Source organism: Montipora capricornis, chromosome 10 (assembly GCF_036669925.1).
Source record: "Montipora capricornis isolate CH-2021 chromosome 10, ASM3666992v2, whole genome shotgun sequence".
Lineage (NCBI taxonomy): Eukaryota > Metazoa > Cnidaria > Anthozoa > Scleractinia > Acroporidae > Montipora > Montipora capricornis.
In genome coordinates, this window is record NC_090892.1 from 41,671,264 (window position 1) to 41,691,263 (window position 20,000).

The window sequence follows — 20,000 nt, forward strand, 5'->3', positions numbered from 1 at the left end:
GGGTTCCATTAACATCGGTTCCATTAAGCATTGAAACTTGAACATGACAAGGAAGGATACATTTCCGAGTCTATTTGAGGCTTATTGATTTGGTCAGTGCAACATAATTTCGAAAGATGACATTTGTTAAGTCTCGAAAATTTCTTTTTTGAAGTGTCGCGTGAGTAGCAAGTCACAGACAATACGCCGCATTGTCCAATGCCTCCTGTAAGATCTAGAATTAATCTTCCTTTTAGTATCTTTGTGAAATTAAATACGTTGACATTGTTTTTGTCACTTGTTTGTCCGAAGCTGCGAGCTCTTGAAATCTCGAAACTTAAATCTCAGAGATTAAACTTTACGTCGCTTTCAACTAACTAAAGTATCCTTCACATTACACTCTAATCAGTTAAGTCTGTTGAAATATAATGTGCTACACGGCCAACGTGTGTAAAAACTTAACCCTTCCTTGTACTTGTACATGTTCATTGCGGTGACTTTAACATCTTCAGTTCCCACGGCCTGAGCAGCGGTGATGTAACTCGAAGGTGGTTGGTTCAATTCCCACCCTGGTCAGAGTTTTTCTTCTGTCCTCACATGGTTCATATGGGTTACAAAACTAGCACTTCACATTACACTTTAATCAGTTTTGTCCTCTGAACCGTGTGGTGTACCGTACGTTATTGCGTTGTATGCTTTTTCTTTGTTTTTTTATTGGTCCAAAATCTCAAAAAATCATTCGTAAACCATAAAACCCTTGTTTCCAACTTTTTAGTCGCTTGTTACTCCTTTACAGATTTCTCTGCTTTGTCGCTGAACGCCGTACACTTTTGTTACAGAGGGCATTCGCGTAGCACCGTCTGCCTCTGTTTTTTGCGTTGAGCACTGATTGGTTGATTTAAATCGTCGTGGTTTTGAAAAACCTTTGTGACATAAACTAGATTGACATCGACACGCACATGGCACGTGCATCTACCAGATCTGGTAACTCGCAAGACAACGTTTCACAGGCTTAATTAGTATGTGTAACTTGAAGTGCTATAAATTCCCATGCAATTCTTCTGAGAGTTAGCCCAAGTAATGGAACAGGCCACACAATGATAGAGAAAACCACTGAGGAAATTCAACCTCCGAATAAGATCACCGTTGCTCCACCGACTGAGCCGCAAGGTCAGAAGGCCTTCGTCATTTTCACGGGAATGAACGCATATCCCTTTCCTGAACTTTCACAAACGGTTAGATAGGTAGGTAGGTTAAGGTAAGTAGGTAGGTGGTACTTTAGGCTGATTTCCGTGTGTCATGCACACAATTGCTTAATACATATTTTTCAGCTAATCTGTCACGTAGTCTTCCGTGGTTTAGTGAGTTCGAATCCTACTTGCGCTGCCTTCTACAAGACAGAAATCTCACGCATGCGCAGCCAGATCCTACCCCCAAAAAACCAAAACAAAACAACAACAACAATAATAATAATAATAATAATAATAATAATCATAATAATAAATAAATAAATAAAAACGGTGTCGAAATATCAAATATAAACTAACACAAAAACTTACACCACTAGAGCGTTATTTGTACGAGGGAATATATCATGGTATGATCCAATTACTTTCTACTGCATTCCTTAAATCAACTTAACGACTCCGCTAACTTTGTTTCGTTGGGGAGTACTATACTTAAAACTTCTCTTTTGGAAGTGTCAGATCTTTAGCACTATTACGTAGATGGTACCTAGTCTGATCACTATCCCTCCTAATGAAAAAGTTTCTAAGGCTAGGAGCGGTGTGGTTATTTAGTCTGTCGAAGTCTGCTCTAGGCGCTTCACAAAAGTGATAATTAACAAATAGATTCCATGTTGCCGTGCGTCTGTTCAGTAATAGATCACAGATGACGTCAAAATGTGGTAAGAACAAAAAAGTGGCACACGAGGCGATAGCCGAGTGTGTCACTGATGTTCTTACCACATTTTGACGTCTTCTGTGATCTATTACTGAACAGACCCACGGCAACATGGAATCTATTTGTTTTATATAATAAAGAATTAAACTTTATTCGCATATCATAGGCAAGAACCAATCAAAATCCGTGAATAACTTGGGTTATTATATAATTCAATATAGAATACTGAAGAAACAAAGTAAAAATTACAAAAAATAAACTTTTTTAAAAAAGATAGGTCTTAAGCTTAGATTTCAAGTTCGTAAAGGGAACCTCCAATGTTTTAACAAATGTCCCCTAAAATGTTCCATGTGTACGTGTTGGAAGATCTGTAACAAAAAAAAAATGCATCACCTAGTGAAATAATTTTTTTATCGTCTTCCAAAAATCTGTCTCAACGCTTCCCCGTGCCACCATCTTGAATGTCGCGCAATGCAAGTTGGGTACTGATGACATTTCGTGATTGCTTCAAGTCTCCTTGCCTTGTTTACATTACTGTGTATTGGGTATATTTTCGTGACGAGATTCCGTTGAATTGAGAAGATACAGATTCTTCCGTCAGATATCAGTTGGAACCTGAATACTCATCAAGCGAAGAAAAAAGAGAAAATCAATGCGAAGAAGAAAAAGAAAGCAATTCTTTGCTTGCAAATTTAGGCACGATCGCTTTTGGCCTTTGTGATCGTCGCTCTGTTATGCCGGCTGAGGAAAAACAAGGAGACTTATGCTAGTATCGTTTTTGGTTATCCCATGCTTTCCACAACGAAACCGATGTTGACTCAAAGTTCCCGCGAACCGGACAGCAAAGCAACCACGAAACGTCATCAGTACCCAACTTGCCTTGCGCGACATTCAAGATGGCGACACCCGAAAACGTTGAGGCCGATATTTGGAAGACGATAAAAAAATTATTTCGCTAGGTAATGCATGTTTTTTTGTAACAGATCTTCTAACAAGTACACATGGAACATTTTAGGTGACATTTGTTAAAAGAGTGGAGATTCCCTTTAAAATGTCACATAAGATTATGCTGTCAGGCAAGCTTTCCGTGGCTGGACAATCTGAGAGCCCGGCAAATTTCGCATTTAAGTCTAAGCACCCATTTCAAATAGCGCTGATAAACACTTATTAAGTCTAAGCACCCATTTTAAAACGGTTAGCTTTCAATAACTGTGTGACTTGCATGTTGACTCGCATGGCTCGCCATGTTGGCTCACATGACTCGCAGTCATGGTTTGCATGGCTCGCAGCCATGGCTCGCATGACTCATATGGCTCGCTGGCTCGCTGGCTCGCACATCGTCCTCACTCAGCTGTTCCAAAGTTCGGGGACAGAAACAGCAAAGGCTCGAGACCCAAAGGTTTTTAGATTAAAATTAACGGGGTTCAGAGGCAATGTAAAAGATGACCAGAGAGTTCTTGACGGCGAGTAGCGAGTAATCAAATCTTTTATTCAGTGTGGTTGGGTTGAATTCGAGACCACTCAAACAAATTCAGTCGGTGGGTTTCAATCCTGGGAAATCTGCATCCAACGTCCTAACTTTTATCCAGCTAAAGGATGCATGGTGCTCTAATGCATTTCTGATCACCAACCGGATTTTTCTTTACAATGGCTTTGTGAACAGTCAATTATTTGCCGCCTTTCAATTTGTCGTCAACGCCCTTTCCCTTTCTAACCTTGCAGCGAGTGCATCAGCCCAGCAGATACCATTACCCACCGCTGCACCCAATCTTCCAGGGGTTTCAACAGTTACTACTTCCCAGACCTCTACTACGTCCGTCTCTTCTTCATTTTCTGGCCCAACAGTAGAGAAGATAACCGTTCCTGATCACCAACCATCAGTGGCAGCAACGACGGCTCAAGTGAAAGCTCAACCCACCTTCACCTCGCACAAAAACTATCTTCAGGAGTACTGCCAGAAGAACAAACTTGCCTTGCCTGTTTACTCGAGCGTTCGAGAGAACGGAGTGTTCACTTGCACTGTACAAGTGGCTGGAAAATCTTTCACCAGCAACGGATGTAATACTAAGAAGGGATCAGAGCAGACAGCCGCAAGCGTGGCTCTTAAAGGTCTGGGCCTTGCGCAGTTGTAGTACAGTAACGATGCTCTGATTCAGCTTGGAAAAAGTTGTGAAGAGTTACACGATATCTTTCAGCGCAACGATTTCTGCGCACAGTTGGCTTTGGATTTAGGACTTGTTCCGTCGTCAAGGAAAAAGGTATGGGTAGAAGTGCAGTTGCTGTTCTTTTTAAATTGTGCGCGGGCTGGGGGAGGTCTTTTTCGCATGTTCTCATATTTTAGTATTACTTGTTGGTGCACGGAGTTTTTAAGACAACCGTATGACGTTGGTTAACGTGCCACTCTCTGGGTCAGTGCCACTTTAAACAGACATCTTACAACTTTCCCGGTTTTGCGTTTGCGGGTCGCGGCAGCGAACTGTCGAAATGACAAAAGCGCATTCTGCCCTTGAGCCCTGTTGCCTAAGCCATTCACGTGTTTAGCGTAAACGTTTTGTCCAAGCTAGTTCTCACTTTCAGTGAAGTGTTTGTACACAACAGATACTTTTTTTCATGAACAGTGCGAAAGAACGGTATTTATGCACGAGTTTGTTTTCACAAGAACAATGAGCAAGGCTTTGTGGGCGAGTAAGATTTGTTAAAACAAACGTGTGCATAAACAGCGTAAAAAGGCTTTCGTTTACGACGTTTCATTATATTCATGTTGAATTAATGCTAACTTTGATTTTACTTTTAACGATCGACTGGGTTAATCTTTTTTTGCCACAAAATAAAGTGAATATACGTGGTAAATCGTGATTTCTTCGTGGAGAGTGAATTCATGCACCATTTTTTCCCCTCAAAACAGTCTTTAGGAACGAGTGAGCTTTGGGGTTGACGAACGAGTGCATAAATAACGTATCTTTGTTGATAACACCTTGTTTACGCTTGAGCATAAACATAGACATGAACACAAGCCAACACAAGCAAGAACACCACCGATGCAAGCCCAGGCACCAGAAATCGAACAAGTTCTTAAATTACCTCGTTGTTTCGGCCGTAGTTAGCGGAGCTGATATAGACAATCACGTAAGCGAATAGTTTCTTCCGCCTGCCGATGTCCTGTTTGTTTCTCGTGTTCTCTCTTGTTTATGCCCAGCCTCTGTCTCTCTTTAAAAACTAGTCCACGTACATATCGCTTTAAGTGTCTTTTGAAAGATGATTTATATCAAGAAAATATGTGAATATGACGATTTTATTCATGGTATAGCGCAATCAAACGTTATTTACGCACGAGCTTTTTTTCACAAAACGAATAATCAAGGCTTTGCGACGGAGCGAGTTAGTGAAAACAAGCGAGTGGGTAAACAGCGTGAAAAATACACTTTCCGAGATGAAGTCGTTTTGTAATGTTCAAAGATGATAATTTGTGTTTTGTGCAATTATTCAAGTGAACGACTAAGCAGAATTTTCGCCTTAGGGGAAGTTGTGTTTGCATATGACATAGTTTTTTTTTTTCATGGAAAGTGGTGGCGAACGGTATTTACGCACGAGTTTGTTTTCACAAAACAAACATGGCAACGTTTCGCAAGCATGTGAGTTTTGTGAAGGCAAACGAGTGCGTAAAAAGCGTATTAAGGAACTTTCCATGGTGAAGTTTGTTAGCTTCATATGGGATTAATTGTCTTTCTCAAGTTGATCGACTAAACATAGTATAAATGTATGACATAGTATCTTCATGGAAAGTGGTGACGCATGTGTTTGTTTTCGCAAAACAAACGAGCAAGGAATTGCGAGCAGGTGAGTTTTGTGAAAGCAAACGAGTGCGCAAAAGGCTTATTAATGAACTTTTCATGGGGGAGTGTGTTTATCTTAATGGAGATTTCTGGCTTTTATTAAAGCGATCGACTTGGCTAGTCTCCGTCTTAACCAAACTGTAAATACATAAGATACAAGGAGATTGCTTCATGGAAAGTGCTGACGCGGGGTTTTTGCGCAAAAAATTTGAACGAGTGTTAAGTGAAAACAAACGGTACATAAACAGCTCGCAGAGGCACTTTCCATGACGAGTTTTATTTTCAAAAATCATATACCGAGGTGCTGTTTGATTGGAGAAAGCGCAAATTGAACGCGTGGGCACACTGTTCTATATAAATATAGCAACAAATTCACTAAAACGTTCAACTAGTAAAGTATAAAGAGGCAGTTCCTTGAAGAATTTATTATTGTGACATTAAAGGTTGGTCTTAAATTAGTTCACAGAGTGATTTTAAAGTTATATCGCGCGCGGCCAAGGTTACTTTGAGTTTGATTAATCTTCTTCCCGCCATTTAAACACGTGCTGATTCATTTGTAGTAAATGAGCCAGATAGTAGGGTTTTGGTTGTTTCTTCTTAGTTGTTGAAGATCTTTGTTTTATTGTTCAACCTCAAGGTTCTATTATATCATCACACATTCTTAAATAAATCAAGTCTTCGTTGATAGTCTGGTCATTTTTTGTGAATTCAAAACCGGTGTAATCAATGTTCGCAACAATCTTGGTCATTTCGATGTTTGTTAATATTTAGCCTGGGTGCGAGAGGAATTGTTTCCAATCTCCGAGACAGCGCTACAAGCCCTCGGTCTTGCCCTCGTCTCGCGTATCGCTGTCCCGGACCTTGGACCCAGGGTACGAGATACTTCACTTATACTGTCTTGGTGGCAATTTGCAACCAATGTCTGTTATTTGCTGTGCTATTTGGCAAGTTACAAACCTTTTCCTACATTAAGGTACGACGGAAAGCCGCAAGAATCTGGAACAAATATTCATCTTCCAAATCGGCACCCTTAATCCTCACGGTATTAACGAACGCTTTTCCATTAACTAATGTATTATTGTTCACGTTGCCATGTTACCACCAATAGCGTAGCTCCTACTCTACTATAAAAACTACACATAACCCACAATTTCTCGATTCGCTCTGACGAAGGGCTAACGCTCAAAACGTCAGCTTTTAGAATCTCTGTTGGGTGGTCAATTTACATTATCAACTCCGTTGATAAAACCAAATTTTTGTCTTTTTTCTCAACTTCACCAAGGGCACCAATTGAAGTGGAAAAAACAGGAGCTGTAACTTAAAAATACGGATCGGAAAAAAAGGGTTAGTAATAAATCTTGGAAATCTTTTGGTAACCAAATCGCGCGCGAAAACATACATTGAAATTAACAGGGCCGCACTGTACAGAACAGAGCCTGCTAAATTGGCCAATCACTGCGCTCGGAAGATCCGCGAGAAATTTATCAATTGATATATTCGGCTTTCAAATGGTATAAATAATTGGAACAACGGCGGTCCGTGTTATGGGCTTTCCTTGATAACACGGACCGGGGTCTTTACAAATTTTTTATACCATGCTTAACTCGAATCCGAAAATCAATTTACCCAACAGGCTGCAGTGAGCTGTCTGTACTCGCGAATTAACAAAATGGAAACTGAGGTACATTGGTAGAACAACATTTCGAGTCCCATATAGGATTTGAAGTCTTGACCTTCCGCTGGTATTTTGAAGGTCGTGAGGATACCATCACTGTCTCAGAAATGTGTTAAGGAGTAAAATATGCGAGTTTCCGACAGCTTCCCTCCTTTGATTTATCAGTGGTATGTTCCAAAAGACATACAATAGCGAAATTTAAGTTAAGACGACCCGTTAGCCCTCTTTCATCAACGATGCGGGATTTGTTGTTTAATGTGACGTACTTGTATTTCAACAGAATAGGCCGTGATGACTTTTGACCTGAATCAAGGCTGGACGTGCGGCTTAGGTTCAATACAATTATCATATTTCGTCTGGGGCACGGCCTGATATCTTCAGAGAGTTGAATTTGGAATTACATTGAACTTCAGCCGTACAGCAGCCTTGCTTATTTTTTTGTCTTAAAAGTCTTCTAAACAAATTTGCTGGTAAGGCCTATCAGCTTCCCGCGCCTTTTCCTTGCTCAGTTGGCACTAGCCTTAAAAATGTTTCAACAGTTGCCAAGATATTGAAAAGATCCTCTTAGCCGATGACACTTGAGATTTTGATTGAAACATATAATTGACTAAAATATGTTCATGTTTGGCGTATCCTTCTTCGACTCTTCCCCAGTATCGTTGTGACAATAACAGGACTTTCCGGAGTTGATGTCTTCGCGGTTTTTCTTAATGGGCGCAGTTGATGAGCAATGCTACCCCGGTAAACGAATATAGAGATGTACCGTAAACACCCGCATATAAGAACCCAGAATTTGAGAACCTGTTTCGCTAAAAATTTTATTTTATGCCCCCTCTTACATGTGAACCAGGTTAGCCTAAAAAGTGAAACAGGTTCTGACCTTGGAACTTCAAGCGATTGGAACAAATTGCACTTTAAACTGCACATCAGGAAATCAGTCATGTCTTATCATAGAGTAGATATCTCTTTTTGAAAATAAAAATCAAAAGAAGAATCTAGACAGCCTAAAACTACTGTAAATACCGTATTTGTTGCGGAGCTCCGCGCGCCCGCGGAGCACCATGGGTAAGAAAATATGGCAACCCATGTGTACAAGAAAATTTGGTTTTGGTCACCGTATGACCGTCTACCCGTCCATATATGCCAATGTGACCAGTATCACGTGACTATATCGCGGGCTCAAATTTAGAGTTCATCAAGGTCACCTTTTTTTAAAGTCGCCCGCTGACCAGGTACTGGGTTTCGATTGAATCGCAGGCGCAAGCCAGGATATTTAGCCCGGGAGCTCCGCTTTTAAGCTTGGCTAAATCTATACATTAAGAACCTATTTAGCCCCATTTAGCCTAACTAGGAAAAATTTAGTTTCTTATATATATATGCGGGTGTTTACTGTATCTATCGATGGTGACTCGAGAATAATCGGAAAAATCGAGTGCTTCAACGACAGCAACAACACACTCAAATAGAGATACATGAAATAAGTAATAGACTTAAGACAAGGTACAATGCCCCCTAGAAAAGAACTAAGAAGCTAATCTAGCTAGGAGGCAGGATAAAGAATTTTATGTCTAAAATAGTCGATTCAGGGATGCACAAATATAATGATAAAAGAGAGGCAAACACAAAGAGAACAACATCAGGAAAAAACCATGTCACTTGAAATGGACTGGAGTAAAGAGGAAGTATAAATAAAATAATAAATGTGATGCAATGAGACACTTTTTTAGGGAACATTTAAATTTGTAAAAGCAAAGATTTTTTAAAGACTCTTCAATATTATTCCAAAGAACAGCTCCCTTAAAACGAATGTTGAACTTCCCATAATTTGTCCTGGCAGGAGGAATACAAAAAGCTGATTTAGAATCCAGTCTAGTACAGTCTTGTACTTGTGCCTTCTTGCGATGGGAGTAAAAAAAAAAATAGAGTGGAAAGCAGAAGGTAACAAATTATGATAAAATTTAAACATAGAGACACAATTGAGATAATATATAACATCAAGAAATTTCATAGTGTACAAATCATGAAAATAGGGGAAGTATGAGCATTATAGCAAGAAAAACTAATCATTCGAACAGCCTTCTTCTGCAGAACAATTATAGGATGTAACCTGACTGCGTTAGTGTTTCCCTAGATTATAAGACAATAAGTCAGAAAAGAATAAATAAGGGAGTAATGCAATCGAATTAAAATATCCTGGGAGACAAAAAGACGAAGTTAAGCTAAGATTCCAATGCTTCGGCAGATTCTCTTACTTACCTGGTGGATGTGCTCCTTGAATTTAAGGTGAGAGTCAATGAAGACACAAGGTATTTGACATAATCCTTCTGTTTAATAGATTTGTTATTTACAAGTATGGAAATGGATTTAGTGAGTTTTTTTTTTTTTGGGAGGATGAAAGATAACAAAGTTTGTTTTGTCAATATTTTAGAGATACTTTACCACAGCAAAGCCAGTTATGAATATTCTGTAACTCTAAATTCATCTTTGTTTCAAGAGGTTCCAAAGATGAATCTTTAAAGAATAAATTGGAGTCATCTGCAAATAGATGGAAGTTTGTATAATTAGAGAAATCATTAGTGTCAAGAGAGTATGAAGGTAAGAAAGGTAATCCCTCATATTGGCCCTATTCCCATCGTAATCCCTCTTAAGTTATTTTTAGATCTCCTGCGAGATCCGGTATTCCGACGAGGGTTAACTGATAGCCAATCATATGTCCCCATTTTTACCACTCATTGCGTGGGAATTCGCTCAGCTGTCAACGTTGGTAAAAATGGGGACATATGATTGGCTATCAGTTAACCCTGATGGGAATACCGGATCTCGCAGGCGATCTAAAAATAACTTAAGAGGGATTACGATGGGAATAGGGCCCATACGAGGGATTACCTCTCTCACCTTCATACTCTCTTGTCAATGTATGAAAGAAAGAAAAGAGGGCCAAGGACAGAACCCTGAGGAACACCGCACAAAATGACAGTAGAAGACGAGGTAGTATTGCCTATTGATAAAAATTGTGATCTGTTGGATAAGTTGGAGACAAACCAGTCATAAGGGGACCGGTTCCACGGATACTATGTGAATGTAATTTGGCTAAGAGAATATCATGGTCTACGGTATCAGAAGCTTTTCTGAGATCAAGAAATATCCCGCAGGAAAACTGGCCACTTTCAATTGCCCTTTGAATTTTCGGTCATTAACAATAAAGCATTCTCAGTTGAATGATTTGCTCGGAAGCCAAATTGACCAGAATATATAATGTTATATTTCTCAAGGTATTTAGATGACCCATTATACATAAATTTCTCCAGAATGTGATTGAAAATTGACAAAAGGGAAATTGGTCTATAGTTTGATCAAGATAACGAAGATCCAGACTTGTAAACAGGAATGACACGTGCCATCTTAAAAGAATCAGGAACAGTACCAGAAGAGAATGAATAGCCTACGTGTAGCCGTACGTCTACACGAAGGCTAGAGATTGAAAGGTTGTATAAAATCTCCAGGCTTCGGTTCAAAAGGTGGATAACGCTATCCAGCGGATAAACACGAGCAAAATCAATTGAATTATCCACCCTTCGAACAACTGGGGCCAGAGGATTAGCAGTAATAGAATTCAGACTCTTAAGTAATAAAGCAAATGGACCGGAAGCTTTTCCTGATCTGAGACGTAAAATGATATCTTGAATTTCCTGCACGGAAGTAGGACTAATAAAAAAGCTGTGAGACAAAGGATTGAAGAGGAACGATTAAAAAAGGTGTATCCACCTTAGGAATAGCTTGGCTCAGAGACTTGCCAACATTTACAAAATAATGATGTTAAATGTTGCCATCATTTAACTGCATTTAAGTCATTTTACTCCTGTACTGCTTCCGAGTACAGGGGGCAGATATGACCACTGGTTATCTACCTCTGTGCTATAGGACACTGGTAGGAGCTGGGCCATTCAACTAGGAAAGGGAAGGAAATGATCTTTAAGTGACTAGTCGTTCTAGCGTTGGAGCAATAATTGTGGACAATGTAAACTTAAATTAACGGCAGCGTAGGCGAGTGCTCTCATCACTGCGCCATCCCTCCACCCCATAGGACTGAAATTGTCGAAATGGAGCGGGGATATTCGCTGTTGCTATGAAGGATGTTAACCCCGTTGAATGAAAAATGGAAACATATTTGTTCGGTGGTGATAGGTAGGCAGGGATCGAACCTACGACCTTGTGAATAAAGAAGTGTATTTGTTAGATGACTCGCTCCGTCAGCGAGCAAGATGAACCAAATTACGCGCTGTGATTGACTACCGGAGCGGGCAAGGTGAAGCTATCTTGCCCCCTCGGGATTTCTCGCTTGGTTCCGCAAGATCAAAAATCATTTTTTTGGTGTTTTATCCCGTGTATTAAATAAATCCTTTATTGAAGCACACTTGTTCGGTCAAGGTGGCTGGATATTGGCCTCGTTCTTTTTTTGCGTGTTTATGGACCTCGACTATAAACACGCAAAAAAATAATAACTTGGCCAATATCCAGCCATCTTGACCTCACGCTTGGTCAATAACCCATATATATTATATCATGAATATCTTTTAATCGATTTCCTTTACTTCATTGCGGATACATAATTCAGTGACGCAGAGTGGGAGGAATGGCGTCTTTTTTGGGAAAGGGGCTGAACGAACGCATCTCGAAATTGATTTTGTAGTTGTATTAATCGAATCAGTTTTTCAAGTTTTTGTGGGACCACAATGTCAGCGAAAAACAAAGAAAACATTCACATTTTCTCGCTTTTAAGAGGTTTTAACCATTGATGGGGAGGCGCGGTGGCCTCATGGTTAGTGCGCTCGACTCCGGATTGAGTGGTCCGAGTTCGGGTCCTTGCCGGGGACATTGTGTTGTGTTCTTGGGCACACTTTACTCTCACGGTGCTTCTTTCGACCCAGGTGTATAAATGGGTACCGGCGAATCTAATGCTGGGGGTAACCCTGCGATGGACTAGCATCCTATCCAGGGGGGAGTAATAATACTCCTAGTCGCTTCATGCTAATGAAACCGGAGATAAGTGCCGGCCTGATGGGCCTTCTGGCTCGTAAGCAGAGACTTTACTTTACTTAGCTTTTAACCATTGATGTTGCCACGGCGGTTTTTAGTGTGGTTTGACAATTGACGCACAATGATTACCACTTATTCCATGTTTCAAAATCCAGTTGGCGAAATCCTTTTGAGTGAAGTTGCCCCATTGGGTGGGCGTAACTCCATATAGCCATTTGAATGATTGTTTATCAATAGACAGGCTGGTGTAACACATCCTGACGTCAGAATCGAGACGGTTTGCGTTATCAGGTGTAGCATTTTTATTTTTTATTTTTCAGAAATTCTGGTGTCATTATTGTCTAATGTGGCACGATAGTTAAGACTTCGTTTAAAGTATTTGTGCATAAATTAATACCGTTTTATTCCTTTGGTGTCTTTCCAAGAGAGTTGAGTGCGTGAAAGTAGAGGTACTTGATTTTTGAGACAAATATGGGAATGCTCAACAGGAAGGAAGAAAGCTATTTCATCATTTTGACTTTTAAAGTGGTGGTATGACGACATCTGTATGCCAGTGCCATCTAGTGCATCAGTTTAACTTTCACCGCCACCGGGTTCAGAGCAAAAAATGCTAAAATTGAATTCCAAGTCGTGTGACTATATAGTTTTAGTTATGTTCGTAGGTTTTTGTTCTTTTGCAAATGTAATGATTTTGTTGGTAAATTCGTTTGGTCTCTAATTCATTTAATTTCATTTGTTTTCTGCGGAAGGGGATTCTTGATGAGTTGCTTTAATTGTTTCCTCGATAATGCCTGTATTGGTGGGTAGACGAGAACATTTTCTGTCATTTACCAGATTATCTTTGAAGGGAACAAGTTGTTATTTACGTCAGTGAAGGGAAACTCGAAAATTCGACATTGGATACACCAGCAAAGCCCATGTGGTGAAAACCTTCGTGCTCATATGTCCGACAAAAGTTCTGTGATTAGGACCTACTTTGATAATGTTTTTAATCCTTGGCCCTTACATCCAGGATTGACCGCAAGTATTGTTCAGCGAGTAAGTTCTTCATATGTTTTACCGAGAGATTTTGAAGGTCAGTTTCAAATTCTGTCATGCCAAGAACGCTGAGGGCTTGGGATAAAGACACCTTATGATGTCCAACAATATACTATGCGTGACATTCGCGTATATTTGAAATCCTAACAGTTTTCAACCTCGGAGATATTCTTATTCTTATTTTTTCAGTGGTTTGGTTTAGGAATCAATGTGTTTACACTTGTAGGTCTTTCCATTTTATATAATTGTTGCAACTGCTCTGTTCGGATTGGAGGATGTCAAGAGAACCTTCTGCTGATGTATTGACTTGTCCTATCTTTGTCACTCTTTCTTCATTCGTCTCCATCCGCGGAAATGCAGCTCTAGTAGAATAGAATTCTCGAAGTTTTGTTTCCATGCGATAGCATTCACCGTTTTTTTCGAGTAATTTGTCGTCTTTCCAAGTGCATCTGATGGGTTTCGCGGCGGCGAAAAGCGCGGTCTCTGCGTGGTTTGCCTGTGCGCGACCCACGGTATGTTTTTAATCCTAAAATGGAGACGACTGTTGACAGTCCCAAGACTCGAGAAAGATGGTGTTTCTGTGTTGTTTACAAAATGTATTGTCGCTTCCGGTTTCCATTATATCCGGTATGGCTAAGAAGCTTGTCCATACTGTCCCTTTCCTTCTAACTCTTCACTGAACAATGGTATAACTTCATGCAATACATTTTTGTCTTGTCGATTTGCTGAGTAACTTTCCTAGAAACAAAAAAAGCAGCGAAGGAGAAACAGTGAATTTCCGGCAGGTTAGTCGCTCCCTTGCCCTCGGGTCCAAAATTGCACTGAAGGTACAGAGTGATAGTGGAATGTTACTGCACATGCTTCAAGAGTCTCTGTGTTGTTGTGTAAGTGACTCATGTCTTGTGATATGAAGGCTGTATTAAGGTGGCGAAACATTTGTACTGCCCTTTGTTATGAATGTGCGAAAAACTATTAGCCAGTCATGAATATTGAGTTCTGCGGTTGTAACGATAGTGTCTGCGAATTTAATCTTCTAAATGGAACAACCAATAAAAAGATCCACATTTGTACAACTAGTGCTCCCTCGGATGTTTTTTTTTTTCCTTCTTTTTTTATATTGGACTCAATACACACAAAAGCCGTTGAGTACAGTAGTGTTATTTATCTTGAATACATTTCATTTTTTATTCAGTCAATTTCAAATTATTCTTAGGAGTGTTTTGCAGGGTAATTAACTTACTTTGATTTTGTTGAAAACCTGTTACAAATGTAAGTTTCCGGTATTTTCTCAACGAAGTTTCTTATAGTATTTAATTAAAACGCTGTATAATAGAAAATCGTTTGCCTCTGACAAATAGTCGGCCTTGATCACGAGTTGCGAGTTTAAAGCTTGACATCTTTGAGTACTTGTTTTGTCTTAATGTCTTCTTTTCCTTTCAAAAGCAAACGAGTTTTTTCCAGTAAGTAAATTATCCAACTGTTTAATATAAATTGGATGCAATTGCAAGGAGTCGCATCGCCTCCCTGGCAACCCACTTTATCAAGAAAAAATCTTACCCTCAAATTACTTTCGTTCGCCGGTTTGGATTCGCTTGCTGTGCCATCCTGCCTCTGCTCCATAAGTTTCTGGATGGATTGCTGTTTGGAGGTTGAGTCAAATCGTGTTGTTGATTTAGGGTCCAGTAATCGAGTAATTTCCCATGTTTTATTACCTCGAGCGCTCAGCCGCTAACGAACTAGTGGATCTCATTTCAAGGAAGATATCTTAGTACTTTGTTTCGCAAGAAACTTGTCGTCTTTTCTTTTTTCGATTAGACTATCATGGATCGAGAAACAATTGGCGTTAAAGACGATGCCGTTTTGCCGTGTGCGGGAATAGTGTCGTTTATTGGTGGTGAAGAGATTATCATAATAAATCTCGGTTGCTGCAATTAAAAGTGCTTTTCAAATGCAAATAGTGTCCTATTTTTGCGAACGGACTGACCTAATGCAGGATTTTATTCTCTTGTAACCTTTTCCTTAGCGATTTGTTTCAGTGCGATATTCCGATGTTGCTCTGTCCGAATTTCATTTTTGTCAATCCATTTTCCTATTCTTTTGAATCTCCTTCATTTCGATTTGAATCACGTCTAACTTTCTCTGTTTATTTAGCTTTACAGATAAATTTATTCAGCCAAGTGTAACACGAGGTAACGAACTCGCCATGAAAATATTCTCCTGTAGTTAATGGTTACATGATCGTGTTGTTCTAAAATATGGAAATTCAAGTTTGGTATGATATTTCACCACAGTTTTGACGCATCAGTAAAATATCTGAGAAATCATTTCTTCTAAAATCGCCCTAGTTCATCTCAGGGGATTTACGGTTGAAGAGCACATTCGACATTGTGATTCATAAACACTGATCTATCTTCTCCCTTTTACCCTCACACGTTCGCTGATATCATTTTAATTGCCCTCTTATGAGGATCTATCTCAATGAACGAAAACATCGAGAGAAATTACTTCTTGTTAGGCCAGAGTTAAACAACTCATGCGGCGTTGTAAAAAATGTGTCATCCAAATGTGTTTCATCTCGCTCCTTTTACGCGAACTGGTTCTCTGACGTGATTTAAATAAGAGAAACTCTTGGTTGTTCAATCAGGAGATCATATTTGTGACTAGAGCGAATGAACCATGTTGAAAAAAAATCAAGACTTAATTTTCTTGTTATCTATTTGTACACGTGTAATACTATTCGATACGCCGGGTTGCTCATCTTAAATCTAATATCGTTGTATTTTTGAAGGGCGACCTCTAAGAATATAAACCATTTATTGATATCACGAGAGAAGAAGAGACATTAATAAATCGTGGGCGTTAATCGCAGATAAACTCGGATCAAAAAAACGGAACTCGGGATTCTGGATATTTCCATCCTGATTTAGTTGGAAGAACAGGTTTCTGGTGGGCGATCCAGGAAACGTCGCGTCTTGATGATGACTCGCAATGTATATCGCTCAAGTTCAGTGTGACCTCCCAATTGCGTTTTCAGTAATAGAGGCTTGCGTGCGTAAAATTGTATGGAAATTTTCTCGCAAAACGATTTCAAAACTGGAAAGTTCACGTGAATACGAGCAAAATATTCTCACCAGCCAAAAGTGACCTGTATTAGAGCGTTAGGTTTTGTTTTAAAGGATTATCGGAAATCCTTTTTAAACATTGTTACAAGTTTTTTGTCGTGGTTATCTGGATAAAAGGAGATCGCGTGAGCGAATTTTGTGTCTAAGTTGCGTTCTTCATCCAGGATTTTTTGTTCTCATTATCTTTGTCTTAAAATCGCTCGAGCATCAACCCGTAGGCTCTATTGTTATGAAATAGAGTTTCGATGAAAACGTTATCTTCTACCACGATTTTCTTTTTCCGCAATTAAAATTATTTTGGTCCGGGTTTTCACGTACTTTGCCCGCACTTAGGTGATTATTATTTCCTGGTCTTTCATCAAGTGTTGTTAGGAAAATAACAATTCGTCGCTTCACTTTAACAGGTGTGTAGATTCACTTAGAAGACTGCGAGCTTATGGTAATAATTAAAACTACTTTCTTAGCTCAGAGTACTTAAAAACAGAACTGGTACATTTGGGCTTGCCTTTTTTATTTTTGATTGCGTACAATGTTGTTTCGACCGGAGTAGGTGGAACTATGAAGGGTTTATTAAGGACAGAGAAAGGAGTATTTGATGTAAAGCGATTTTCTCAACTATGATTGTTGTGTCCCTGCAAAGATGGTGCACTCGCTTATTCTGGCAATGGACCAGCAAAGGCCAGTTCGAGAAAGTGATGTGATACGCAGCGAGTCTTATCCCCTGTTGAAACTGTCACTTTTTACTCACATCATCGATGCCAGAAAACAGAGTAAATTAAAATTTAAAAGCGTCGTTTGTAAGCAAAGCAAGCAGCCTGTTTTTCGTCATTTAAACGCCTCTTTTGTGATCACAGACATTGCTGATTCGCAAATAGCGGAGAGGACAAGTCCGTTGCCCAGGTTAGAGTTTGGTCGCCAGCGAAAAAAAACTGTGTTGGTCAGAATTCACTCAGGCGTAATAATTATTGTAAGGCCACGTGGCATGTGGCTCAACCCCCAAATATCTAGCCCACCAATCAGCGCGCAGTATTTGCCGGTATCTTTAGTGACATGTGATTCAACCCGGCTGGTTTTCTGCTCCCACTCACATTTACAAGAACAACATTTCATTGATTCGCTCCCTGTCCAAGGGAAAACATGGGCTCTCCCGAGCATTTGATCTGCTTTCACTGCACCACAGCAACAGCACTGGAGGAGGATTCAGTGACCGACGAAGAAACAGTGACTGGGATCTCATGGATCGCTGTGGATGTGAAATCAAATCAGGTAACACAAATACTTGCGGTGGCTTGTTATGGATTGCCTAAGTAATTGCGTCGGGGTTTCCCTTGTCCGGCGCAAGGAAAAAATTCTCGAGGGCTCTGGGGGCGATTTAAGTCCGGACAGTATTTTGTCGAATTTTTGTTCTCCAATGCTGTTGTTATTTGTGCCGAATTAGGTTGGATCTGTGCATAGATGTGTTGTGAAATCGGCCCTGTCTGGAGCGAATGAAGCGTCAAAACCCAACACGAACTTGGCTGTGACCAGTGAAGCTGAACAACTCGGCGATGCCCTAGAAGAGGTAACGTTACCAACAGTGTATTTTTAATCCTTCGTTTCCGCTCACCCTTTGTGCGGTCAACAACAAGACAAGAAAGTATGGATTTCGCGTTGAATGTCTCCGCTCTCGAGCAGTTCCGCGCCAACTTGTTCTCGGAGAACTGCTCGAGGCCCAGGCGAAATTTTCAAGACGTGTCATGTAAAATTCATTGGCTTGTTACGCCAGTACGGTTTTGCTATCATATAGAAACACTGACAACCAGTCAGGGCCGAAAAATTTCAAACAAAAATGTATTTTTGAGTCTTGCGGCGTACCTACATCCATTGTTTTCACTACATTCGGCATTTGTATTGCGATCTCCAGCGTTTCGAAGCGCGCGGGGTTCACAATATAGAATTCACTGAGATGGTCGAACGCCCGACTGATTATTCTAGACACTGGCGCTCGACTAGAAATTCAACTGAAGAATTATGACAACAAAATAAACCTCGTCTCAGGAATAAAATATTAAAAACGGCACACAGTTCATTTAACGTGGTTTAATCTTGAGGGCCTTGTGTACATTGAATATTTCTCAACCAGAGATGGTATGGTGGGTTATGGTAGTTGGGCCCTATACACTCTTTGCTGTCTGTCGCCTTCCTGTATCGAATATTCACAGAAAGAGTGAAGCACTTTTTTTTTCTGCCCCTCTGCACCCATATTGTTATATGGCCTATCGTGTTCCCATAGTTTCCGAACTGCTGGGCGCTCTCTTGCTTCGCGCACTCCTAGTTTTCTTACAGGGATTTTTTTCTGGTTGTATTGTAACCTCTTCGCGCCAAGAAATATTGTTTTCTCTATCATCCATATATGTATATACAATATTCATTTTTTCGCGGTAGTTTAGCGAAAAAAGTGTTTATACAGTTCGTGCTTAGCCAATGAAATATTCGCCTGTTGAAATTCGTTCTTGAGTGAATTTTCTGGTTCCCCGGGAAATGGTAGAACACTCTAGATTTCATTGTACCTTCATGTAGTGACAACGATCTAGATACTTTTTTTCAAAGTGTGAAATTGGAGATGCACATTCATATCGGGTCAAAACTCTGCAATCACTAACGCAATATCATGTGTTTCGCTCGCGATCTCACGTCTAAACGTGTCCCAAAATAAATCTCAAGTCTCGACTGATTGTTTTTCAAGTGTCACGTAAAATGCTGGTCACAGCCTTTTCCTGATGGGAATGACTAGCGCGAGCTAAAAATAAGTGGTAATTGGCCACATTTGCGTCCGGAATTTGATTAAGTCGCCGTATTGCGGTACAGTTGAACATCGGTGGATCGGCGATCGTGATATCAGGTCGATTACGTTCATTCCTTTCACGCTCAAATTTGCATTGGTGTTGTGATCGAAGTGGAGTAAGGTCTTTAAAGGAGAGTGGGTGGCGGTATTGTTTTAGAACAAAGCCCCGACGCTTCTATTCTTCCAAGGTTATTTCAGTGCACACGAAAAATGTACGGACTTTTGTAAATTTGTCTCTGCATGACAACACTCAGTAGCCTTATTCTTTTGTGTGGCTTACAGGAAACCCCTCAAAATTCTATCAACACTCTTTGATTGACAGCTGGTATTGCCATTAAGAAATTATTGGTTCATTCCGTCGAGATTTATTTGCATACTACTTCTCCAAAATATCCGCTGCAGTGCCTGGTTACGGCGAAATTGACCTAGAAATTGCGTACTCCAACTTTAAAAAACCTTAAATGTTAGGGGCAGTGATGTGCAAGAAGTGAGATTTCTTTTCTGTTTACATTCTTTAAGTTTCGAACAGTTGTTATGCACACGGCCATTTCTTTGCAAATCGTGTAAGAAGTACAAGGGCACGACTGCTT

General features: G+C 40.1%; 2 protein-coding genes across 3 annotated transcripts in view; both read left to right on the plus strand.

Annotated features, from left to right (window-relative positions):
- Nucleotides 1–6,401, plus strand: part of LOC138021539 (uncharacterized) — a 22,607-nt gene extending 16,206 nt beyond the window's left edge. For both annotated transcript variants that reach the window (XM_068868433.1, XM_068868434.1), the window contains exon 5: nt 3,604–6,401. In XM_068868433.1, coding sequence (XP_068724534.1) covers nt 3,604–4,013 — 410 coding nt within the window. In that variant the 3' untranslated portion in view covers nt 4,014–6,401. The remainder of the gene's footprint in view (nt 1–3,603) is intronic.
- An 11,044-nt stretch (nt 6,402–17,445) lies between these two features.
- The window catches only part of LOC138021538 (epithelial splicing regulatory protein 1-like), a 22,971-nt gene continuing 20,416 nt past the window's right edge, over nt 17,446–20,000 (plus strand). Inside the window, exons 1-2 of the mRNA XM_068868432.1 lie at nt 17,446–17,852; nt 18,025–18,147. Coding sequence (XP_068724533.1) covers nt 17,724–17,852; nt 18,025–18,147 — 252 coding nt within the window. The 5' untranslated portion in view covers nt 17,446–17,723. The remainder of the gene's footprint in view (nt 17,853–18,024; nt 18,148–20,000) is intronic.